Genomic DNA, 25976 nt, shown 5'->3' on the forward strand with positions numbered 1-25976 from the left:
GAGATTTCATGCTGCTGGAAGTTCTCTGGATTGTTACACTTCACTGAATGTGACCATTTAAATGTCTTCTAACCGCTGAATTCTTCTTCTGTTCTTTGAAAACAAATCATTTGTTGTGTCAGCTTGGGAATATTTGTATTATATTATATTATATATCATATTGAGATATTAAGAATGATTCTAGTATTTTCTATTCTGAACAAATGGGAAGTAAAATGTTATTGCAAAAGATTTTGTGTTATCACTGGCATCTCAGACAGGAAGGTTGCTTTTTGCTTTTTTTGTTTTTTCCTGTGACAACTTAAACTTATCTTGCAACCTCACTGACAGTTAGTCAAAACGGTGGAATGGCTGAAGACGATACGGTGTACGTTAATGCTAGCTTCATAAAATCAAATAGAAATGCCACAGGTGGGTCTGTCTATCTATCTATCTATCTATCTATCTATCTATCTATCTATCTATCTATCTATCTATCTATCTATCTATCTATCTATCTATCAATTTATCTATCTATGTTTTTGCTATTACAATCAGAGCTTTCCAGGGAATGTTCTTTGTCAGAGTTTGAGTGAATCATGAAAGTTTATTTTACACTTTATCATTGACTTCCTCACCGACTGAAACCACGTACTCTGAAGTCGAGACATTGAACAGCGAGCCATCAGCAGAGCTGCCTGGTAAGTAAGAACTATGATTAAATAAACTGGAGCATGAACTCTGACCTCCAGTGAGCCACAATGTTCACAATTTTTCTGATTTTTTCCAGAATAAAAACATGTATTATTCAATATTCAATAGATATATATCACCAGCAGAATGTGAAAAACAGTTCTGACAAAATGACGTGTATGTATTGCGTTCCCATGACTCCCAGTTTGGACTGCTAGCTGCACGGCTAACCGAGCTAACAGCAGATTCGGTTAGCAGCAGTTAGCTATTAGTCTGTTTTGAGCATGATCACAACAGGTGGTCAATTCTTACATTACAGATAACCTTATTTATGTACCACCTTTCATGCACAAAATGATATGATACACTTCTTTGAAAAACTGTAACTTTAACCACCCTCTGAATATAAACAATGTATGTCATACAGTTTAAAGACAGTTAGATTTCAAATGTCATTTAAACAAAAAACCTGTGATTTTTTAAAATCCTCACACTGCAGGCTTCAGGGTATATTCACTGATATAGATATTGAAATGCAATGACATGAAAACTGGCTTTTTGCGTGTTTTTCAATGTATTAAATTTCATATTTACAGATCTAATACAAACATTAGGGGTGTGAACAAATTGACAAATGCTGTTTGAACCGAGGTTAACTGATTCAAAACAGACAGCGTGGCCACACCTTTACAGCAATTATATTGTAGCTCTAAAATCAGGCTTTTTAAAATATCGTCGCCCGTGCTGTTGATATAGATTGTGCTTTTTGCAGCTGCAAATAAAGAATAAAGGAACCCCATTTCAAAACGCTGGGATGTTGAGAGAAGGTTTGCTGTATAATAAGTTGAAAACAGAAGTTTATGTCAAGGGAAAAGAGGAACTAAACATGAAAAAAGGCCAGAATAATCCATAGTGTTATGATGCAAGTGAAAGCATCAAGCATCACGTTTCCATCTTTTCATCTGCATTCTAATCCAAATGTAACCATGCTACAAGGAACGATAAAGTGGCTGTGTTAAAGGTGCATTATGTGAGACATTTGGTTGAAAACATAAAAAAAGAACCCTATTAAATCATCCACAGAATGTGAAGAGATGACATTATGACATCATGGCACTGATGAATTATGTTGAAGAGGCATATACTGCAGTTAGCATGCTGGTCCAAAGCACCTGCATGGGCTAACTAGCAAACAGAAGCTACAGTCAGTAGCAATTAGCATTTTATTTTGAGTATCATTTCTTAATTTAATTCATGAAGCCTCTTTACAACGTACATTTGCAGATTCCAACTTATTTGGGTTGGAAAAGTAAAAAAATGTGGGTTATTTTCGTGGCAGAGTGCTGACGATGAGTCTCAAAGCCTGAGGAATGAGACTGCTCTGTAGTCTGGTGGTACAGAAGTAAAACAAACTGTTTCAGCATCGTCCGAAACGACAATTTTGACATCATGACATCAATATATTACTAGTGCATTGCCCGTAGGAAGCATGTATTCCTATAGAAAAGTGGGAGGTTAGGTAGCTTTTTCATGGATGGCCAAATGAGGCTGTGTTTGAAGGTGGGACGTCAGGTATATAATTGGCTGTTTTTGACTACTTTTGATTATACCATTATATTTCACCTTAAAAACTATTAACCTTGCCTTACTTGGTGTAATTATTTTTAGCACAACCTCATATGTGTGACTGTAGAGTTATTTTTTCATTTCAAGGTACTATGTTAACACTATGGACCTAAAATCACAAAATAACATAAAACCAGAGTAGAAAAAGTTAGTTTTTTTACTGTGAAAACCACAAATATGTTTAATGAACCAATTGCATTAGTTATAATGCAAATATAAATTGTTGTTTACTACATTGGTGCATACATTTTTGAAATTTACAAAGTTATGTGTAACTATTTACATTTAAATGCAGGCAATGCCTCAGGCTCCTCAGCTCATTCCTGCCTGTTCCACATTCAGCCGTCTCCTCCTTGGTTTGCCTCACAACACGACTCCACTACTCACTAAACACACCACACCAAACACTACATAACACACTAACTATACACTCCAAACACGCTATATGTCACAAATCTCTCAACTCTCAAAACTCGCTATCTCTGTCACTGTCTCCAACACATCACTGCTGCTGTCAATCATCCGCCGATGTCCCTCCCACACCTTCCTGTTCCTCAACAACCAAACTTGCCGCTTGGACACTTTCGTGACAAAAGCACATTTTTACTGTTTCTTCCTGCACCAGACATAAAGCAAAGTCTGGTGGTACGGAACTAAAACAAACTGTTTCACCATCGTCCAAGTACTGAGTGAATCCCACAAAGCCAGCTGGCAGTGTTTTAGAAGAAAAAATCGCATTATAAATATGTTGCATCTTTTTTTTTTTATTCACTTTCAAAGTAAATGCAGTGAGATCAAGATCTTTATCACAGGAGGAGGTGGTGGTCATACCACCTTTGTCCTGAGGGGGCGCCAGAAACAACACAAAAAGAAAGTTCCTTGTAGCAGCTTTAATTTGTGTTTGCAAAAAGTCTACAGTAAAGGAAGTTCATATGTCTAGAAGAAACTCCTGCCCCACTTACAAACACTAGGTTTACTGGGGAAAGTAACATCCAAACACACTATCTGCATCTTCTGCTGTTCAACAGGCCCCCAACAACAAGCAGCTGGAGGGTCAAAGGTCACAGCAGAGAGAGTGGCTGTAGTGGTTCTCCTGGCTGCTGCTGTCATCGCTCTCAGCTATACTGGTGAGTTTTACTGTTTAAAAAAGGGGGAAAAAAGCATTTTAATCTAGATTGACTTCTACAATCTGATAATTGTTCTGAAGAAAAGAACTTGTGGCTTCACTTGCAGGTGAAATACAGAACTGTCTTAAAAATGAGAGTGCAACATACAATACACTCAAAACATGCTTAAAACAATGACTTCATTAAATGTAAATATCCAATCTAATTCTTTGACATAACTTCAAAATAAAGGGTCAGGGGTCAGAGTTAACTCAATGTGTACAACTTAAATACCTTAATGTGCAATGTATTACAGGACACAGAATAACCAGTCTAAATGCTTTAAAATAGCCATGGAATAAACACATTATACATTTAGATATCTTTAATTGTAAATAGTAAATGTATGCAAAGATTAAAAAACATATAAGGCTTGTGTTTAAGTCTGCATTCATTGAATTTGAATTGATAAATTATCTTATTTAATCACATTGAGTCATAGAGACACTTTACATTTAACTCACTTAATGAAAACAGATGAAGATTGAGGTCTAATTAAAATACTAGCTGTCAACCTTTGGGTATAATTGCTTTAGTAATTTGGTAATTTCAGTAAACATCGCTCTGTTAGTGTTCATCATAAAGTTCTGAGTAATTACCAAGTGTGAGTTTCAATCACTGACTTGAATTTCTTTTTAAAAACGAGGTTATAAATACCATCAAACCACGAAACAACTCCAGAAGCTGACTGATGACAATGCAGCCATGAGAAAGAATATCACAGGTAAGTCACATTTTGGGGTAAACTTCAAATTATCTCTGCCAAGAGTTTTGTTCTCTGTTCAGCTTCTCAAATAAAAGACGATCCTGAAACAGTGACAGTTTAAACCTGTGAGCTATCGTCTCAGCTGCTCTCAGATTTAAACTCTTTAAATATGAACAGTGTTTTGTTGCACTTGACTCAAGTCTTTGCTGTAATCTCTTCAAAGCGTATACATGTCACAAATGTCAAGAAGGCTGGGAGCAGAATGGACCACAGTGCTACTATTTCTCCACTGATGAATTAACCTGGGAACAGGCCAGAGAGAAATGCAGACGAGATGGAGCAGATCTGGTTAAGATAGATAGCGAGGACGAGCAGGTAGAACACACTGCTGCAGCTTCATTCAGCTCTCTGGCTTTTGTTCTATCATGTTGTGTTTTTGCATTAGTTAACATGATAAAAGTGATGTTACATAGATATATTGAATTTTTCATCAATTTTCCTTGTCCAGTTGTTCCTGATGCAGAGACTGAGAGACAAGATGACAAAGACAGAGGACAGGTTCTGGATCGGACTGACAGACTCAGTGACAGAGGGCACATGGTTGTGGACAGACGGGACACCACTGAACGAGAGGTTTGACCTGTAAACAGGTTTTTTGTGTTTGCAAAATCAAAGTCATTTCAAGTTTAATTGAACCAGTTCTTTCTGTTTTCTGTCTCTCAGTCTGACATTTTGGAGGAAGGGAGAGCCAAACGACTGGACAGAGGAGAATGCAGATGGAGAGGACTGTGTGAGGATGGGAACAAAATCTGGATCAGGCCTGAAGTGGTGGTTTGATAAATCCTGCAAAGCATCTCAGAAAAGCATTTGTGAGAAATCTGCATAATGCCTGAAGGCCGTCTGTATTAACCTTAAGTCCCGTTCAACCTGTTGTGTTTATAAATGTTTATGCTATAGAAGTTTCACAACTTTACAAATCTACAATCTGATTTGAATTTGGATGCATAATTTTCTCTCAGCGTGAAGGTTATTAAAATGTTTCACTTTTGAGCTCAGTGCATTTATCCATTTTCAAATCTTTCTTCAATAAGATAAGCTTCAGGTACAGAGAGGTGCAGGGATGATGTATTTATGAAGGCTAACCTGGAAGTCAATATCGCACTGGTGCCCTCAACAGAAAGAATTTGGGATTTATGATACTTACATGTACATTTAAAAATCATTCAAATTGCCGCGGCAGCTAATGTCACCTTGAAACTGCTCAGCAGTCCATTTTTTTTCTAAATGTCACTGTACGACCTTTTTCTACTTTTACTTACTTCTTTAAAACCGTGTTTTGTAACTCTTCTTCTTCTGTGCCATCTTGGAAAGGTCCAGACGTCAAGAATAATTAAGCTAAAGCAGGCTGAAGATTGCATTTTAATCAGAGATGTGTTGTATGTTTTTATAAATATAAATAAAACATACAATACATCTCTGATTTTGCATATTATTATAATATTATTGTAGTTTTTTCATTCCCAATGTGTTATTTTGCCACACAGGACCTTATTTTATAAAACTTTGCATGCTGGTGTTAGAGAAAGAAAGAATCTTTCACTCCTGTTTGAATTGTGCCATGAAGTAAACATATGATGTTGTGAATTAAAAAGATTATCGTTCAAGTTGATGAAGTCTGCTGAAAGTTTGTTGAGGAAGTATCATCTGTTTTAGTGTGAAACAACGTCATGATGCTCAACACACGTCACCAACACCAACATGGCTGCCAACACAGAAAAAGATTTAACAAAGTGAAACTCTGCAGTTATGTGAGAGGGCAGTCTGACAGTACTTGAGTAAATATGAAGACAAAGGAAAGCAGAAACATTTAGAGTCCAGCTTAATAAACAAGCCACAGCAGCTCAGCTCAGCGACACGTCTGCACTAAAAAGAGATTTTATGCTGCTGGAAGTTCTCTGGATTGTTACACTTCACTGAATTTTCCCAATTAATTGTCTTCTAACCACTGAAATCTTCTGTTGTTTGAAAACAAATAATTTGTTGTGTCAGCGTGGGGAGATTTGTATTATATTATATATTATATTGAGATATTTAGAATGATTCTAGTATTTTCTATTCTGAACAAATGGGAAGTAAAATGTTATTGCCACAGATTGTGTGTTTTCATTGGCATGTGACACAGGAAGGTTGCTTTTTGGGTTTCTTTCTTTTGCCGTGACAACTTAAACTTATCTTGCAACCTCACTGACGGTTAGTCAAAACGGTGGAATGGCTGAAGACGATGCAGTGTACGTTAACACAGGTAAGTCAATCAATCTATCTATCTATCTATCTATCTATCTATCTATCTATCTATCTATCTATCTATCTATCTATCTATCTATCTATCTATCCATCCATCCATCCATCCATCCATCCATCCATCCATCCATCCATCCATCCATCCATCCATCCATCTATCTATCTATCTATCTATCTATCTATCTATCTATCTATCTTGCCATTTACAATCGGGACTTTCTAGGAAATGCTCAGTGTCAGAGTTTGAGTGAATCATGAAAGTGTATTTTACACTTTATCACTGACTTCCTCATTGACTAGTTGAGATGTTGAACAGCGAGCCATCAGCAGAGCTGCTTGTAAGTAAAAATATCATTAAATAAACTGGAACATGAAGTCTGACCTCCAGTGAGCCACAATGTTCACAATTTTCTGACGTATTCCTGAACAAAAATGTGTATTACTCAATATTCAATTGATATATAACGTGAGGGTTCGGTGTATGGTAGTTTGAGCAGTCTTATTGATAAAAACCAGCAGGATGGAGAGAGATAATTTCCTTTAGCAGCATTTTACTTTTTTACCGCACTTCAACTTCACAACAACAACAACATTTCCTTCTTCTGACTCACATGTGACTAAACAAACCAATCAGAAGCTAGAAGGACTGAGGGAAATTTACGGCAGCACAAAAGCACAACTTAAACTTCTTTTGCAACCTCACTGACAGTTAGTCAAAACGGTGGAATGGCTGAAGCTGATGCAGTGTACGTTAATGCTAGATTCATAAAATCAAATGGAAATGCCACAGGTGAGTATCTATCTATCTATCTATCTATCTTTTTGCTATTACAATCTGAGCATTCTAGGAAATGTTCTTTGTCAGAGTTTGCGTGAATCATGAAAATTTATTTTACACTTTATCATTGACTTCCTCACCGACTGAAACCACGTATTCTGAAATCGAGATGTTGAACAGCGAGCCATCAGCAGAGCTGCCTGGTAAGTAAGAATTATAATTAAATAAACTGGAACATGAACTCTGACCTCCAGTGAGCCACAATGTTCACAATTTTCTGACTTTTTCCAGAATAAAAATGGGTGTTAATCAATATTCCACAAATATATATTACCAGCAGAATGTGAATAATAGTTCTGACATAATGATGTTAAAGTATTGCGTTGCTAAGGTATATACACTGACGTTAGCATGCTGACCAACACCAACGCTCTCAGGACTCCCAGTTTTGGCTACCAGCTGCTAACCGCTAACCCGACTGTCAGAACAGACAGCATGGCCACAGCTTAACAGCAACTGTATTGTAACTTTACAATCAGGCTTTTCTAAATGTCGTCGCCTGTGCTGTTGATATATCTTGTGCTTTTTACAGCTTCAAATAAAGAATAAATGAACCCGATTCCAACACGTTGTGATGTTGAGACAAGGTTTGCTGTATAATGAGTTGAAAACAAGAAGTTTATGTCAAGGGAAAAGAGGAACTAAACAAGAAAAAAGGCCAGAATAAACTATATCATTATGTTGCAAGTGAAAGCATCAAGCATCATGTTTCCATTTTTTCATCTGCATTCTAATCCAAATGTAACCATGCTACAAGGAACGATTAACTGGCTCTGTTATGTAAGAAAAAAAAACTTAATGACAATTTTGACATCATGACATTGATATATTATGTTGAAGAAACATATACTGTAGTTAGCTTGCTGGCAAAAAAGCACCTGCATGGCTAACTGAGCTAACTAGCAAACTGCAGCTACAGTCAGCAGCAGTTGCTGTGGTTATTTGTCTATTTTTTTTTTCATAATAATTCTTACATACTGCACATTTAAGAAACAGTCTTAATTTAATTCTGAAGCCTCTTTATGACCTAAAGGAGCAGATTCTAACTGTTGTTGGGTTAAAAAAGTAAAAAAATGTGGTTTGTTTTCATGGCAGAGTGCTGACGATGAGTCTCACAGCCTGAGGAATGAGACTGCTCTGTAGTCTGGTGGTACGGAACTAAAGCAAACTGTTTGAGTGTCATCTAAGTTATCAATTAATACCACGAAGTCAACCAGAAGTGTTTAAAAAGAAATAGCATGAAAAATATTCTCGTTCTTTTATACACTGTCTAAGTAAATGCAGTGAGATCAAGATCTTTACCACAGCAGGAGGTGGTGGTCATACCACCTTTGTCCTGAGGGGGCGCCAGAAACAACACAAAAAGAAAGTTCCTTGTAGCAGCTTTAATTTTCGTTTGCAAAAAGTCCACAGTAAAGGAAGTTCGTATGTTTAGAAGAAACTCATGCCCCACTAACAAACACTAGGTTTACTGTGGAAAGTAGCATCCAAACACACTATCTGCATCTTCTGCTGTTCAACAGGCCCCCAACAACAAGCAGCTGGAGGGTCAAAGGTCACAGCAGAGAGAGTGGCTGTAGTGGTTCTCCTGGCTGCTGCTGTCATCGCCTTTTAGTAATTTGAGTGAACATCGCTCTGATAATGTTCATCATCAAGTTCTGAATAAAACCAAATGTGAGTTTCACACACTGACTTGACTTTCTTTTTTAAAATGAGGTTATGAATACCATCAAACCACATGACATCTTCAAAAGCTGATTGATGACAATGCAGCCATGAGAAAGAATATCTCAGGTAAGTCACATTTTGGGTTAAACTCCAATTATCTCCTCCAAGAATTTAGTTCTCTGTTCAGCTTCTCAAATAAAAGATCCTCTTTCATAACAGAGACACACTGTGAAGTGATGACGGTGCAGAAACCCTGTACACAACCTCCTGGTCAGTGACTGATGTTGCTTTTTTCTTCCTGACTGTAAATATAAACACTGATTTGTTGCACTTGACTCAAGTCTTTGCTGTGATCTCTTCAAAGCGGATACATGTGGGAAATGTCAAGAAGGCTGGGAGCAGAATGGACTACAGTGCTACTATTTCTCCACTGATAAATTAACCTGGGAACAGGCCAGAGACGAATGCCGACGAGATGGAGCAGATCTGGTTAAGATAGAGAGCGAGGACGAGCAGGTAGAACACACTGCTGCAGCTTCATTCAGCTCTCTGGCTTTTGTTCTATCATGTCGTGTTTTTGCATTAGTTAACATGATGAAAGTGATGTTACACAGATATATTGTATTTTTCATCAATTTTCCCCTGTCCAGTCATTCCTGATGCAGAGACTGAGAGACAAGATGGTAGAGGGAGAGGACAAGTTCTGGATCGGACTGACAGACTCAGTGACAGAGGACACATGGTTGTGGACAGACGGGACACCACTGAACAAGAGGTTTGACCTGTAAACAGGTTTTGGTGTTTGCAAAATCAAAGTCATTTCAAGTTTCACAGAACCACTTCTTTCTGTTCTGTGTCTCTTAGTTTGACATTTTGGAGCAAGGGAGAGCCAGATGACTGGAAAGGGGTCAACAATGCGAGCGTCAATGGAGAGGACTGTGTGAGGATGGGAGAAAAATATGGATCACACCTGAAGTGTTGGTTTGATAAATCCTGCATGGCACCTCAGAAACGCATTTGTGAGAAATCAGCAGAAACTGGACGGTCGACGTGCATCTGAAATGTAGCTTAAGTCTTGTTCAACCTGTTAAACAATCTCAGGATCGGATCATGTGAAACTTTTTTATGTCTTTTAAATGTTTACGCTATAGAAGTGTCAAAACTTTCCAAATCTACAATCTGATTTGATTTTGAATGTTTAAGTTTCTGTCAGTGTGAAGGTTATTACAATGTTTGACTGTTGAGCTCAGTAGTTTTATCCCCTGATTACTGTTGTTTACATTTTCAGATCCTTCTTTAATAAGATGTGCTACAGGTACAGAGAGGTGCAGGGATGATGTATTTATGCAGACTCACCTGGAAGTTAGCATCACACCGGTGCCCTCAACAGAAAATATTTGGGATTTATGATACTTACATGTACATTCACAAATCATTCAAGATGCCGCAGCAGCTGGTGTGACTTTGAAACTGCTCAGCAAGGAAGAAAATGTATCAACTGTCACTGTACGACCCTTTTCTGTTTTTACTTCTTTAAAACCGTGTTTTGTAACTCTTCTTCTGTGCCATCTTGGAAAGGTCCAGACGACAAGAATAATTAAGCTAAAACAGACTGAAAATGTTCTTTAAGCCTTCATAAATGTGTATCCTGTTAAAAAATGAGATATATATACATATTTATTTTTATAAAATCATACAACATGTCTCTGATTTTGCATATCATTATTAGTAAGTTAAGTATTATCAAAGTTTTTCATTCTCAATGTGTTATTTTGCTACATGGGACCTTATTTTATAAAACTTTGCATGCTGGTGATGGAAAAAGAAATAATCTTTCGCTCCTGTTTGAATTGTGCCATGAAGCAAACATATGATGTTTGTGAATTAAAAAGATTCATGTTCAAGTCGATGAAGTCTGCTGAAAGTTTGTAAAAGGAAGTATCATCTGTTTTAGTGTGAAACGACATCATGTTGCTCAACACACGTCACCAACACCAACACAGAAAAAGATTTAACAAAGTGAAACTCTGCAGTTATGTGAGAGGGCAGTCTGAGAGTACTTGTGTAAATATAAAGACGAAGGAAAGCAGAAACATTTAGAGTCCCGTTTAATAAACAAGCAGCAGCTCAGCTCAGCGACACGTCTGCACTAAAAAGAGATTTTATGTTGCTGAAAGTTCTCTGGATTGTTACACTTCACTGAATTTTCCCAATTAATTGTCCTCTAACCACTGAATTCTTCTTCTGTTCTTTGAAAACAAATAATTTGTTGTGTCAGCGTGGGGAGATTTGTATTATGTTATCTTATATAATGTATTTAGATATTTCTAGTATTTTCTATTCTGAACAAATGGGAAGTAAAATGTTATTGCAAAAGATTTTGTGTTATCATTGGCATCTCAGACAGGAAGGTTGCTTTTTGCTTTTTTTGTTTTTTCCTGTGACAACTTAAACTTATCTTGCAACCTCACTGACAGTAAGTCAAAACGGTAGAATGGCTGAAGCTGATGTGGTGTACGTTAATGCTAGATTCATAAAATCAAATGGAAATGCCACAGGTGAGTCTATCTATCTATCTATCTATCTATGTTTTTGCTATTACAATCAGAGCTTTCTAGAAAATGTTCTTTGTCAGAGTTTGCTTGAATCATGAAAGTTTATTTTACACTTTATCACTTTCACACTTCCTCACCGACTGAAACCACGTACTCTGAAGTCGAGATGTTGAACAGCGAGCCATCAACAGAGCTGCCTGGTAAGCAAGAATATCATTAAATAAACTGGAACATGAACTCTGACCTCCAGTGAGCCACAATGTTCACAATTTTCTGACTTTAATAAAAAAAAATGGGTGTTAATCAATATTCCATAGATATATATTACCAACAGAATGTGAATAATAGTTCTGACATAATGATGTTAAAGTATTGCGTTGCAAAGGTATATAGCAAAGTTAGCATGCTAACCAACACCAAAGCTCCCAGGACTCCAGGTTTGGGCTACCAGCTGCTAACCGCTAACCCGACTGTCAGAACAGACAGCATGGCCACACCTTTACAGCAACTGTATTGTAACTTTAAAATCAGGCTTTTCTAGATGTCATCGCCTTTGGTGTGGATATAGCTTGCGCTTTTTACAGCTTCAAATAAAGAATAAAGGAACCCCATTCCAACACGTTGTGATGTTGAAAGAAGGCTTGCTGTATAATAAGTTGAAAACAAGGACTTTAAGTCAAGGGAAAAGAGGAACTAAACAAGAAAAACGGCCAGAATAAACTGTGTCATTATGATGCAAATGAAAGCAACAAGCATCACTTTTCCATTTTTTCATCTACATTCTAATCCAAATGTAACCATGCTACAAGGAACGATTACCTGGCTGTGTTATGCAAGAAAAAAAACTTAAATTATCTGCAGAATGTGATAAATTACAATTTTGACATCATGACGTTGACATATTATGTTGAAGAAACATATACTGCAGTTAGCTTGCTGGTCCAAAGAACCTGCATGACTAACTGAACTAATTAGCAAACTGCAGCTACAGTCAGCAGCAGTTGCTTTGGTCATTTGTCTATTTTTTTTTTTTTTTGTGAATAATTTCATGATAATTCTTACACACTGCACATTTAAGAAACAGCCTTAATTTAATTCTGCAGCCTCTTCATGACCTAAAGGAGCAGATTCTAACTTTTTTTGGGTTGGAAAAGTAAAAAAAAAAATGTGGGTTGTTTTCATGGCAGAGTGCTGACGATGAGTCACAGCCTGAGGAATGAGACTGCTCTGTAGTCTGGTGGTACGGCACTAAAACAAACTGTTTCAGTGTCATCTAAGTTATCAATTAATACCACGAAGTCAACCAGAAGTGTTTAAAAAGAAACAGCATAAAAAATATGTTCCCTCTTTCTTTTATACACTATCAAAGTAAATGCAGTGAGATCAAGATCTTTACCACAGGAGGAGGTGGTGGTCATACCGCTTTTGTCCTGAGGGGGCGCCAGAAACAACAGAAAAAGAAAGTTCCTTGTAGCAGCTTTAATTTTTGTTTTTGAAAAAATCCACAGTAAATGAAGCTCATATGTTTAGAAGCAATTTCTGCCCCACTTACAAACACTAGGTTTACTGGGGAAAGTCAAACACACTATCTGCATCTTCTGCTGTTCAATAGGCCCCCAACAACAAGCAGCTGGAGGGTCAAAGGTCACAGCAGAGAGAGTGGCTGTAGTGGTTCTCCTGGCTGCTGCTGTCATCGCCTTTTAGTAATTTGAGTGAACATCGCTCTGATAATGTTCATCATCAAGTTCTGAATAAAACCAAATGTGAGTTTCACACACTGACTTGACTTTCTTTTTTAAAATGAGGTTATGAATACCATCAAACCACAGAACATCTTCAAAAGCTGATTGATGACAATGCAGCCATGAGAAAGAATATCACAGGTAAGTCACATTTTGGGTTAAACCCCAAATTTCTCTTCCAAGAATTTAGTTCTCTGTTCAGCTTCTCAAATAAAAGATCCTCTTTCATAACAGAGACACACTGTGAAGTGATGACGGTGCAGAAACCCTGTCCACAACCTCCTGGTCAGTGACTGATGTTGCTTTTTTCTTCCTGACTTTAAATATAAACACTGATTTGTTGCACTTGACTCAAGTCTTTGCTGTGATCTCTTCAAAGCGGATACATGTGGGAAATGTCAAGAAGGCTGGGAGCAGAATGGACCACAGTGCTACTATTTCTCCACTGATGAATTAACCTGGGAACAGGCCAGAGACGAATGCAGACGAGATGGAGCAGATCTGGTTAAGATAGAGAGCGAGGACGAGCAGGTAGAACACACTGCTGCAGCTTCATTCAGCTCTCTGGCTTTTGTTCTATCATGTTGTGTTTTTGCATTAGTTAACATGATAAAAGTGATGTTACATAGATATATTGTATTTCTCATCAATTTTCCCTGTCCAGTTATTCCTGATGCAGAAACTGAGAGACAAGATGGTAGAGAAAGAGGACAAGTTCTGGATCGGACTGACAGACTCAGTGACAGAGGACACATGGTTGTGGACAGACGGGACACCGCTGAACAAGAGGTTTGACCTGTAAACAGGTTTTGGTGTTTGCAAAATCAAAGTCATTTCAAGTTTCACAGAACCAGTTCTTTCTGTTCTGTGTCTCTTAGTTTGACATTTTGGAGCGAGAGAGAGCCAGATGACTGGAAAGGGGTCAACAATGCGAGCGTCAATGGAGAGGACTGTGTGAGGATGGGAGAAAAATATGGATCACACCTGAAGTGTTGGTTTGATAAATCCTGCATGGCACCTCAGAAACGCATTTGTGAGAAATCAGCAGAAACTGGACGGCCGACGTGCATCTGAAATGTAGCTTAAGTCTTGTTCAACCTGTTAAACAATCTCAGGATCAGATCATGTGAAACTTTTTTATGTCTTTTAAATGTTTACGCTATAGAAGTGTCAAAACTTTCCAAATCTACAATCTGATTTGATTTTGAATGTTTAAGTTTCTGTCAGTGTGAAGATTATTACAATGTTTGACTGTTGAGCTCAGTAGTTTTATCCCCTGATTACTGTTGTTTACATTTTCAGATCCTTCTTTAATAAGATGTGCTACAGGTACAGAGAGGTGCAGGGATGATGTATTTATGCAGACTCACCTGGAAGTTAGCATCACACCGGTGCCCTCAACAGAAAATATTTGGGATTTATGATACTTACATGTACATTCACAAATCATTCAAGATGCCGCAGCAGCTGGTGTGACTTTGAAACTGCTCAGCAAGGAAGAAAATGTATCAACTGTCACTGTACGACCCTTTTCTGTTTTTACTTCTTTAAAACCGTGTTTTGTAACTCTTCTTCTGTGCCATCTTGGAAAGGTCCAGACGACAAGAATAATTAAGCTAAAACAGACTGAAAATGTTCTTTAAGCCTTCATAAATGTGTATCCTGTTAAAAAATGAGATATATATACATATTATTTTTATAAAATCATACAACATGTCTCTGATTTTGCATATCATTAAAGTATTATCAAAGTTTTTCATTCTCAGTGTGTTATTTTGCTACATGGGACCTTATTTTATAAAACTTTGCATGCTGGTGATGGAAAAAGAAATAATCTTTCGCTCCTGTTTGAATTGTGCCATGAAGCAAACATATGATGTTTGTGAATTAAAAAGATTCATGTTCAAGTCGATGAAGTCTGCTGAAAGTTTGTAAAAGGAAGTATCATCTGTTTTAGTGTGAAACGACATCATGTTGCTCAACACACGTCACCAACACCAACACAGAAAAAGATTTAACAAAGTGAAACTCTGCAGTTATGTGAGAGGGCAGTCTGACAGTACTTGTGTAAATATAAAGACGAAGGAAAGCAGAAACATTTAGAGTCCCGTTTAATAAACAAGCCACAGCAGCTCAGCTCAGCGACACGTCTGCACTAAAAAGAGATTTTATGTTGCTGAAAGTTCTCTGGATTGTTACACTTCACTGAATTTTCCCAATTAATTGTCCTCTAACCACTGAATTCTTCTTCTGTTCTTTGAAAACAAATAATTTGTTGTGTCAGCGTGGGGAGATTTGTATTATGTTATCTTATATAATGTATTTAGATATTTCTAGTATTTTCTATTCTGAACAAATGGGAAGTAAAATGTTATTGCAAAAGATTTTGTGTTATCATTGGCATCTCAGACAGGAAGGTTGCTTTTTGCTTTTTTTGTTTTTTCCTGTGACAACTTAAACTTATCTTGCAACCTCACTGACAGTTAGTCAAAACGGTAGAATGGCTGAAGCTGATGTGGTGTACGTTAATGCTAGATTCATAAAATCAAATGGAAATGCCACAGGTGAGTCTATCTATCTATCTATCTATCTATCTATCTATCTATGTTTTTGCTGTTGCAATCAGAGCTTTCTAGAAAATGTTCTTTGTCAGAGTTTGCTTGAATCATGAAAGTTTATTTTACACTTTATCATTTTCACACTTCCTCACCGACTGAAACCACGTACTCTGAAGTCGAGATGTTGAACAGCGAGCCATCAGCAGAGCTGCCTGGTAAGTAAGAATATCATTAAATAAACTGGAGCATGAACTCTGACCTCGAGTGAGCCACAATGTTCACAATTTTCTGACTTTAATAAAAAAAAAATGGGTGTTAATCAATATTCCATAGATATATATTACCAACAGAATGTGAATAATAGTTCTGACATAATGATGTTAAAGTATTGCGTTGCAAAGGTATATAGCAAAGTTAGCATGCTAACCAACACCAAAGCTCCCAGGACTCCAGGTTTGGGCTACCAGCTGCTAACCGCTAACCCGACTGTCAGAACAGACAGCATGGCCACATCTTTACAGCAACTGTATTGTAACTTTAAAATCAGGCTTTTCTAGATGTCATCGCCTGTGCTGTTGATATATCTTGCGCTTTTTACAGCTTCAAATAAAGAATAAAGGAACCCCATTCCAACACGTTGTGATGTTGAGAGAAGGTTTGCTGTATAATGAGTTGAAAACAAGGACTTTAAGTCAAGGGAAAAGAGGAACTAAACAAGAAAAAGGGCCAGAATAAACTGTATCATTATGATGCAAATGAAAGCAACAAGCATCACTTTTCCATTTTTTCATCTACATTCTAATCCAAATGTAACCATGCTACAAGGAACGATTACCTGGCTGTGTTATGCAAGAAAAAAAACTTAAATTATCTGCAGAATGTGATAAATTACAATTTTGACATCATGACGTTGACATATTATGTTGAAGAAACATATACTGCAGTTAGCTTGCTGGTCCAAAGAACCTGCATGGCTAACTGAACTAATTAGCAAACTGCAGCTACAGTCAGCAGCAGTTGCTTTGGTCATTTGTCTATTTTTTTTTTTTTTTGTGAATAATTTCATGATAATTCTTACACACTGCACATTTAAGAAACAGCCTTAATTTAATTCTGCAGCCTCTTCATGACCTAAAGGAGCAGATTCTAACTTTTTTTGGGTTGGAAAAGTAAAAAAAATGTGGGTTGTTTTCATGGCAGAGTGCTGACGATGAGTCACAGCCTGAGGAATGAGACTGCTCTGTAGTCTGGTGGTACGGAACTAAAACAAACTGTTTCAGTGTCATCTAAGTTATCAATTAATACCACGAAGTCAACCAGAAGTGTTTAAAAAGAAACAGCATAAAAAATATGTTGCCTCATTCTTTTATACACTGTCAAAGTAAATGCAGTGAGATCAAGATCTTTACCACAGGAGGAGGTGGTGGTCATACCGCTTTTGTCCTGAGGGGGCGCCAGAAACAACAGAAAAAGAAAGTTCCTTGTAGCAGCTTTAATTTTTGTTTTGGAAAAAATCCACAGTAAATGAAGTTCATATGTTTAGAAGCAATTTCTGCCCCACTTATAAACACTAGGTTTACTGGGGAAAGTCAAACACACTATCTGCATCTTCTGCTGTTCAACAGGCTCCCCAACAACAAGCAGCTGGAGGGTCAAAGGTCACAGCAGAGAGAGTGGCTGTAGTGGTTCTCCTGGCTGCTGCTGTCATCGCTTTTGGCTATACCCGTGAGTTTTACTGTTTCTTTTCATTTTTATTTGTTTATTCATTTTTATTCAAACAAATTAATCTAGATTGGCTTCTATAATCTGATAAAACAAAACAGTAACAAATAACCATCTTACATTTTTTTAAGTAAGCCCATGAATAAACACATTATATGCATGTTGAAGTATCTTTTACTGTAAATGTATGCAAAGATTGAAAAACATATAGGGTTTGTGTTTAAGTCTGCATTCATTGAATTTAATTTGATAAATTATGTTATTAATTCACATTGAGTCATAGAAACATTTTACATTTAACTCATGTCATGAAAACAGATGAAATTTAGGTCTAATTAAAATACTTGCTGTCAATGTTTTGGGTATAATTACTTTAGTAATTTAGTAATTTGAGTGAACATCGCTCTGATAATGTTCATCATCAAGTTCTGAATAAAACCAAACGGAGTTCCACACACTGACTTGACTTCCTTTTTTAAAACAAGGTCATAAATACCATCAAACTACAGAACATCTCCAGAAGCTGATTGATGAGAATTCAGCCATGAGAAAGAATATCACAGGTAAGTCACATTTTGGGTTAAACCCCAATTATCTCTGCCAAGAGTTTTGTTCTTTGTTCAGGCTCTCAAATAAAAGACGATCCTGGTGAAAGTGACATCGTTTTATCCTCTTTCATAACAGAGACACGCTGTGAAGTGATAATGGTGCAGAAACCCTGTCCACAACCTCCTGGTCAGTGACTGATGTTGCTTTTCTTACATGTTTGCATCCTCTGATGTTGATTAAAGAAACAGTGACAGATTAAACCTGTGAGCTATCGTCTCAGCTGCTCTCAGATTCAAACTCTTTAAGTTCTTCCTGACTGTAAATATGAACAGTGTTTTGTTGCACTTGATTCAAGTCTTTGCTGTAATCTCTTCAAAGCGGATACATGTCACAAATGTCAAGAAGGCTGGGAGCAGAATGGACCACAGTGCTACTATTTCTCCACTGATGAATTAACCTGGGAACAGGCCAGAGAGAAATGCAGACGAGATGGAGCAGATCTGGTTAAGATAGAGAGCGAGGACGAGCAGGTAGAACACACTGCTGCAGCTTCATTCAGCTCTCTGGCTTTTGTTCTATCATGTTGTGTTTTTGCATTAGTTAACATGATAAAAGTGATGTTACATAGATATATTGAATTTTTCATCAATTTTCCTTGTCCAGTTGTTCCTGATGCAGAAACTGAGAGACAAGATGACAAAGACAGAGGACAGGTTCTGGATCGGACTGACAGACTCAGTGACAGAGGGCACATGGTTGTGGACAGACGGGACACCACTGAACAAGAGGTTTGACCTGTAAACAGGTTTTTTGTGTTTGCAAAATCAAAGTCATTTCAAGTTTAATTGAACCAGTTCTTTCTGTTTTCTGTCTCTCAGTTTGACATTTTGGAGGAAGGGAGAGCCAGATAACTGGACTGAGGTCAACAACACTCAGTACGTGAACGGAGAGGACTGTGTGAGGATGGGAACAAAATCTGGATCAGGCCTGAAGTGGTGGTTTGATAAATCCTGCAAAGCATCTCAGAAAAGCATTTGTGAGAAATCTGCATAACGCCTGAAGGCCGTCTGTATTAACCTTAAGTCCCGTTCAACCTGTTGTGTTTATAAATGTTTATGCTATAGAAGTTTCACAACTTTACAAATCTACAATCTGATTTGAATTTGGATGCATAATTTTCTCTCAGCGTGAAGGTTATTAAAATGTTTCACTGTTGAGTTCAGTGCATTTATCCATTTTCAAATCTTTCTTCAATAAGAAAAGCTTCAGGTACAGAGAGGTGCAGGGATGATGTATTTATGAAGGCTAACCTGGAAGTCAATATCGCACTGGTGCCCTCAACAGAAAGAATTTGGGATTTATGATATTTACATGTACATTTAAAAATCATTCATTTTGTCGCGGCAGCTAATGTCACCTTGAAACTGCTCAGCAGTCCATTTTTTTTCTAACTGTCACTGAACGACCTTTTTCTACTTTTACTTACTTCTTTAAAACCGTGTTTCGTAACTCTTCTTCTGTGCCATCTTGGAAAGGTCCAGACGTCAAGAATAAATGCATTTTAATCAGAGATGTGTTGTATGTTTTTATAAATATAAATAAAACATACAACACATCTCTGATTTTGCATATTATTATAATATTATTGTAGTTTTTTCATTCCCAATGTGTTATTTTGCCACACAGGACCTTATTTTATAAAACTTTGCATGCTGGTGATGGAGAAAGAAAGAATCTTTTGCTCCTGTTTGAATTGTACCATGAAGCAAACATATGATGTTTGTGAATTAAAAAGATTATCGTTCAAGTCGATGAAGTCTGCTGAACGTTTGTTGAGGAGGTATCATCTGTTTTAGTGTGAAACAACGTCATGATGCTCAACACACGTCACCAACACCAACATGGCTGCCAACTCCACACAGAAAAAGTTTTAACAAAGTGAAACTCTGCAGTTATGTGAGAGGGCAGTCTGACAGTACTTGAGTAAATATAAAGACAAAGGAAAGCAGAAACATTTAGAGTCCAGCTTAATAAACAAGCCACAGCAGCTCAGCTCAGCGACACATCTGCACTGAAAAGAGATTTCATGCAGCTGAGCGTTCTCTGGATTGTTACACTTCACTGAATGTGACCATTTAACTGTCTTCTAACCGCTGAATTCTTCTTCTGTTCTTTGAAAACAAATCATTTGTTGTGTCAGCGTGGGGAGATTTGTATTATATTATATTATATATCATATTGAGATATTTAGAATGATTCTAGTATTTTCTATTCTGAATAAATGGGAAGTAAAATGTTATTGCAAAAGATTTTGTGTTATCATTGGCATCTCAGACAGGAAGGTTGCTTTTTGCTTTTTTTGTTTTATCCTATGACAACTTAAACTTCTTTTGCAACCTCACTGACAGTTAGTCAAAACGGTGGAATGGCTGAAGCTGATGTGGTGTACGTTAATGCTAGCTTCATAAAATCAAATAGAAATGCCACAGGTGGGTCTGTCTATCTGTCTATCTATCTCTCTATCTATCTATCTATCTATCTATCTATCTATGTTTTTGCTATTACAATCAGAGCTTTCCAGGGAATGTTCTTTGTCAGAGTTTGAGTGAATCATGAAAGTTTATTTTACACTTTATCATTGACTTCCTCACCGACTGAAACCACGTACTCTGAAGTCGAGATGTTGAACAGCGAGCCATCAGCAGAGCTGCCTGGTAGGTAAAAACTATAATTAAATAAACTGGAACATGAACTCTGACCTCCAGTGAGCCACAATGTTCACACTTTTTCTGATTTTTTCCAGAATAAAAACATGTATTATTCAGTATTCAATATAAACTGGTCAAAGTTTGATCAAGATCACAGGAGGAGGTGGTGGTCATACCACCTTTGTCCTGAGGGGGCGCCAGAAACAACACAAAAATAAAGTTCCTACATTGAAAGTTCCTGTCAATCAGTCAATCATACAGAGAGAGAAGATCACGAAAATGGAGAACAGCACTCAGCGGAAAGGAGGCGCGGAAAAAAATTGAGCTAAAAAGAGACAGGCCCTTCAGGCATTTGCACAGAAGTTTGCTGGTGGGGGACTTCCGGTGGCTCGGAAACCAGCGTGGCGGCGTAGAAAAGAGCTCCTGCATCGGCTAAAATAAAAACCCCGCAATTTAGGTCTACAACTCGGTGAAAAGTGATTTAAAGTAGAACAACGATGAGTGGGGGACAAAGTAGTAAAGGGAGAGTCGGGACTCGAAAAAATAAGGAACCAGAAACCCGAAAAGACAGCGACATGAGTGATGTTTGTGCAAGTGAAGATGGCGACGGGATGGAGGACTCCCCGGCCACGCTTAACTCCATTCGCAAAATGGTGAGCGAGGTCGTAGCTGAAGGCATGCGGGACCTTAAATCTGAAATGAAAAAAGAGTTGTTGCAAGTTCGGCTCAGTTTTAGAGAGGACATGAAAGTACAACTCGACGAGCTACGATCTGAAATCAACCAGCAAATCAAAGCCGCAACCGGCCAGGTCGAGGAGGTAGCCAAGCGACTGGGGGAAGTGGAGAGGAGCGTAGCGGGAAGAGAGCCATGGGATACCGGCGTTAAAGACGCGCTTATCCAGCTGCTGAATAACCAAAAGTCACTCCAGGCCAAGGTCGCCGACTTGGAAAGCATCTACGTCCAGGAGAGTCGTGTGTTTTTCGACCATGACTATGCTGAGGCTGTGCAGCAGAGGAGGAAGGAATACACGCCAATTAAGCGAGTACTCAAGGAAAACGGGATCCGTTTCCAAACTCCTCTTACTCGGATGCGCGTGCATTTTGATTCAGGCACGGTCACGTTCAACAGCGCCGAAGAAGCAGCGGCAGACCAGAGAAAGCGGGGCCTCTCCGTGGGACCGATACCGAGGCGCAGATCCAAGGACATCACTGTGGATAGTATTAACAATCTTATGCCGTGGAGTACAGTGGGACCGCGACGCACCGGGGACGCGCAGGACTACCAGGAGAGCATACGAGAGAGACTCAAAGGTTTCCAGAGGCAGGACCGGGAGGATGCCGTAATGGATGAGTAATGACTCGCTGTGCCTTTTATTGTTGTGAGCTTGAGAAGGTAACACCCCCCCCCCCCCCCCCCCCCCCCCCCACCCCACATTGCTACCATAAAACATAATGTTTAATTTCTATTTACCATGGCCTGCACGAACACTAACACTGTTTTGTGTGACCTCCCACATAACCCGGGTTATAACTATGAGCCGATGCAAAAAATTAGCCACCACATCCCTCTTTTTTTTTGTTATTGCTTCCCCCCCCCCCCCCCCCCCAACCTACCCTGTTCCATAGTACTGCTGAGGGGGCCCCACCTAGTGGCCATTCCCCCCTCCACACAGAGAGGTAACAAGGAACCCTCTGGACTGGAAGCCCTGTTTTTTTTTTCTGTTGTGTTCATTATAAGTTCTGTGGATGTTCTATCCTGTTTTGTGAGTTATTTTAGGTCTGGGACTTGGTTTTCATGGGTACAGGAATATATGCTCAGAATGTTTATTGAATATGCAATACTATAATATACAGTCGCTGAATGTTAATGGTATAAACAATCCCATTAAAAGGAGTAAACTGATAGCTAAGTTAAAGCGGGAGAAAATCAATGTTGCTTTCTGGCAGGAAACACACCTATCTAATGTGGAGCATGTTAAATTGAAGAACATGGGTTTTAGAAATTCCTTTTTCTCATCATATAGAGCAGGAAAAAAGAGAGGGGTTGCAATATTAATTTCAAATTCGGTTTGCTTTGAATTGGTCTCAGAACACAAGGATAAGGAGGGTAGATTTATTCTGGTAAAGGGCAAACTGGAACATAAAAAAGTCACTCTCTGTAACATATACGCTCCTCCAGGCAGTGATATTGCTTTTTACAGGAAAATTTTCAATTTGATTGCCACAGAAACATATGGTACCCTCATATGTGCAGGGGATCTTAATATGCTTCTGAATCTAAAGTTAGACACGACTAACAAAACAAGAAGAAGGAATCCCTTAGAAAAAGAAATAAATAAAATATTGCAGGAATTAGGGTTGATTGATATGTGGCGGTATTTACACCTATTTGACAGTGAATTCACTTTTTATTCTGCAAGACATAATATTTATTCAAGAATCGATTATTTCTTCATGTTTAATAAAGATTGTCACAAAGTGAAAGATTGTCAAATTGGACACAGAGACATTTCCGACCATTCCAGCATCCACCTGAAATTACAGTTGGATGGAAGGCCAAAAATCACACAATGGAGAATGAATACAGGTCTACTGAACAGGAACTCATTTAAAACAGGAATGACTGCAGAATTAAAATCGTATCTAGAATTTAATGATAATGGGGAGGTCAATCCGGCTATACTTTGGGATGCATCTAAAGCCTTCCTCAGAGGGAAAATAATAGCTTTGTCAGCAGAGTTAAAAAAGAGTAAAGTCAAAAGGCTGTCAGATCTGCAGGAAAAACTAAAGAGTCTGGAGCAAGTTCATAGTATTAACAAAGATTCATCTACATTAGAGCAAATGAGGCCAGTTAAGCAGGAGATTGAAAAAATCCTCAGTGAGGAAATTGATAAAAAACTTAAATATTTGAAGCAAAGGTACTATGAAGCAGGACCTAAGGCCTCCAAACTACTCGCATGGAGACTTAGAAAACAGCAAGCTGAAACTACAATTCATAGAATTAAGAACCCCCAAACAAACAAAGTCACCACAAAACTGGAGGGTGTCCAAAAAGCCTTTGAGACATATTACAAATCATTATACACACAACCAGACAAGGCAGACAGGCCAACAATTCAAACATTTTTAGACTCACTAGACCTCCCCCACATTGGTAAAATTCAAAATGAAGAACTTGTATCAGAAATCTCTATAGAGGAAATAGATGGTATAATTTCAGGCCTAAAAGTTAACAATTCTGCAGGCTGTGACGGATACCCTGCAGAATGGTATAAATGCATGAGAAAGCCACTGCTTCCTTTATTACAAGCCTCTTTCAACTACACCATGAAGGAAGGGTTCCTCCCACCATCATGGAACGAGGCGTTTATTTCAGTTATACCAAAGGAGGGGAAAGATAAAATGTACTGTAAAAACTATAGACCCATTAGTGTACTAAACACAGATTACAAAATATATGCAGCTATATTGACCAAGAGATTAGAAACAGTAATGCCCTCCCTAATAGAAGAGGACCAGACAGGCTTTATAAGGAATAGACAAACACATGACAACATAAGGAGAGTCCTCCATGTAATTGATCACATCTCCAAAGAACAAATGAGTGCGGTCCTTCTCAGCCTTGATGCTGAGAAGGCCTTTGACTCAGTCGGCTGGGACTTCCTATTTCAAGTTATGTCTAGATTTGGATTCTGTGAATCATTCACACAGTGTATAAGGACCCTTTACTCCTCTCCAACAGCAAGGTAAGATAAGGCTACAACGAGGATGTAGACAGGGGTGCCCTCTTAGCCCTTCGCTTTTCAATCTGTTTATCGAACCACTGGCTCAGGCTATTAGGGAGGAGACTGCCCTGGAGGGTATACCTGTGGGAGGGGTTGAAAATAAAATCTGCCTTTACGCAGATGACGTGTTGGTAACACTGGAAAACCCTGAATCTGGTGTTCCAGTACTAATGAATATTCTGGGGATGTATGGGAGATACTCTGGTTATGTACTTAATGTTCAAAAAACTCAAGTATTATCCTTTAATTATACCCCGTCACAAGAACTGTTAAAAAAGTACACATTTAACTGGTTCCAACCACATATTAAGTATTTAGGTGTCTTTTTAACCAAGAACCTGGCACAGCTGTATGATGTTAATTATAAGCAGATTAATAGGAATATATATGATGATTTAGGTAGATGGGGCGTGCTACCCCTCGACCTCGGCAGCAGAATAAGGACTATTAAAATGAACATCCTCCCAAGATTGTCATACCTATTCACAGCACTTCCAGTGGAAGTGCCTCTGAAACAGTTTAGGGAATGGGATAGACATCTGTCTAGGTTCATCTGGAATAATAAAAGGCCCAGGGTTAGATATTCAACATTACAGCTGCCCGGGGAGAGGGGGGGCATGGCTCTGCCTTGTCTTAAAGATTACTTTTTGTCAGCTCAGCTGAGGCCCCTGTGGTGTTGGTGTAATCCAGTTTAAGAAGCTAAATGGAAAGCGATTGAGTTGTCTTTAATGGACATACCTATACAGTCGGCACTGGGATGCCTCAGCAGAATAAGTGAAGTATTTCAGCTCCAAAATCAGTGTGTTTCTTTTTCAATGAAACTGTGGTTACAAGTGGTTAAGAGATTTAATCTCCATAGGGAGATGAAGCTGTTGTGCTGGCCTGCGTACGACCCACACTTCCTCCCAGCAGCTCTGGACCACAGATACAGAAGGATGGCTAGGCAGGGCATATCTTCTTTGTGTCGGATAGTGACAAATGGACACTTTAATGACTTTGAGGACATATGTCGGACTCATGAACTGGACAGAGGAGATTTTTTTCGGTGCCTACAGATCCGTAATTTTTTTGTAATGGAAGTTAAGAGTCATGACTCTCCGGAGCCCTCTAAAATAATTGAGGTATTTATTGATGCTTACACTTCAAAGAACATCAAAGGCATCGTGGGTAGACTATACAAGGCTTTCACTTCGATGAATAAATCTTCAACAGATTATATAAAGGAACGCTGGGAAAAGGAACTAAACATGGTAATAACTGAGGATATGTGGAGTAAAGCATGGGAAACCCGGTCTACTACTACAAGTTCATTCTTCTGGAGAGACTTCTACTGGAAAGTTTTGACCCGTTTCTTTATTACCCCCTATCAAAAATCAAAAT

General features: G+C 38.3%; 2 protein-coding genes across 2 annotated transcripts; both read left to right on the plus strand.

The window, feature by feature from the left end:
• Nucleotides 1–364: 364 nt before the first annotated feature.
• On the plus strand, nucleotides 365–19320 carry LOC115577835 (C-type lectin domain family 4 member E-like). The gene is made up of 8 exons (XM_030410718.1): nucleotides 365–411; nucleotides 642–680; nucleotides 3327–3425; nucleotides 4111–4188; nucleotides 18239–18289; nucleotides 18482–18633; nucleotides 18767–18891; nucleotides 18982–19320. The coding sequence occupies exons 4-8, from the start codon at nucleotides 4170–4172 to the stop codon at nucleotides 19154–19156; spliced, it is 522 nt and encodes a 173-aa protein (XP_030266578.1). The 5' UTR covers nucleotides 365–411; nucleotides 642–680; nucleotides 3327–3425; nucleotides 4111–4169; the 3' UTR covers nucleotides 19157–19320.
• LOC115577831 (C-type lectin domain family 4 member E-like) lies at nucleotides 13256–14403 on the plus strand. The gene is made up of 5 exons (XM_030410712.1): nucleotides 13256–13415; nucleotides 13509–13559; nucleotides 13654–13805; nucleotides 13939–14063; nucleotides 14153–14403. The coding sequence occupies exons 1-5, from the start codon at nucleotides 13397–13399 to the stop codon at nucleotides 14346–14348; spliced, it is 543 nt and encodes a 180-aa protein (XP_030266572.1). The 5' UTR covers nucleotides 13256–13396; the 3' UTR covers nucleotides 14349–14403.
• Nucleotides 19321–25976: the final 6656 nt, after the last annotated feature.

Source organism: Sparus aurata, unplaced genomic scaffold (assembly GCF_900880675.1).
Source record: "Sparus aurata unplaced genomic scaffold, fSpaAur1.1, whole genome shotgun sequence".
NCBI lineage: Eukaryota > Metazoa > Chordata > Actinopteri > Spariformes > Sparidae > Sparus > Sparus aurata.

What these genes read in the sequence shown, in the direction of transcription:
- LOC115577835 (XM_030410718.1), top strand. An exon ending in ACCCTGTCCACAACCTCCTG is followed by an intron (nt 18,290 to 18,481) that starts GTCAGTGACTGA and finishes ATCTCTTCAAAG; the next exon opens with CGGATACATGTCACAAATGT. An exon ending in TAGAGAGCGAGGACGAGCAG is followed by an intron (nt 18,634 to 18,766) that starts GTAGAACACACT and finishes TTCCTTGTCCAG; the next exon opens with TTGTTCCTGATGCAGAAACT.
- LOC115577831 (XM_030410712.1), top strand. An exon ending in ACCCTGTCCACAACCTCCTG is followed by an intron (nt 13,560 to 13,653) that starts GTCAGTGACTGA and finishes ATCTCTTCAAAG; the next exon opens with CGGATACATGTGGGAAATGT. An exon ending in TAGAGAGCGAGGACGAGCAG is followed by an intron (nt 13,806 to 13,938) that starts GTAGAACACACT and finishes TTCCCTGTCCAG; the next exon opens with TTATTCCTGATGCAGAAACT.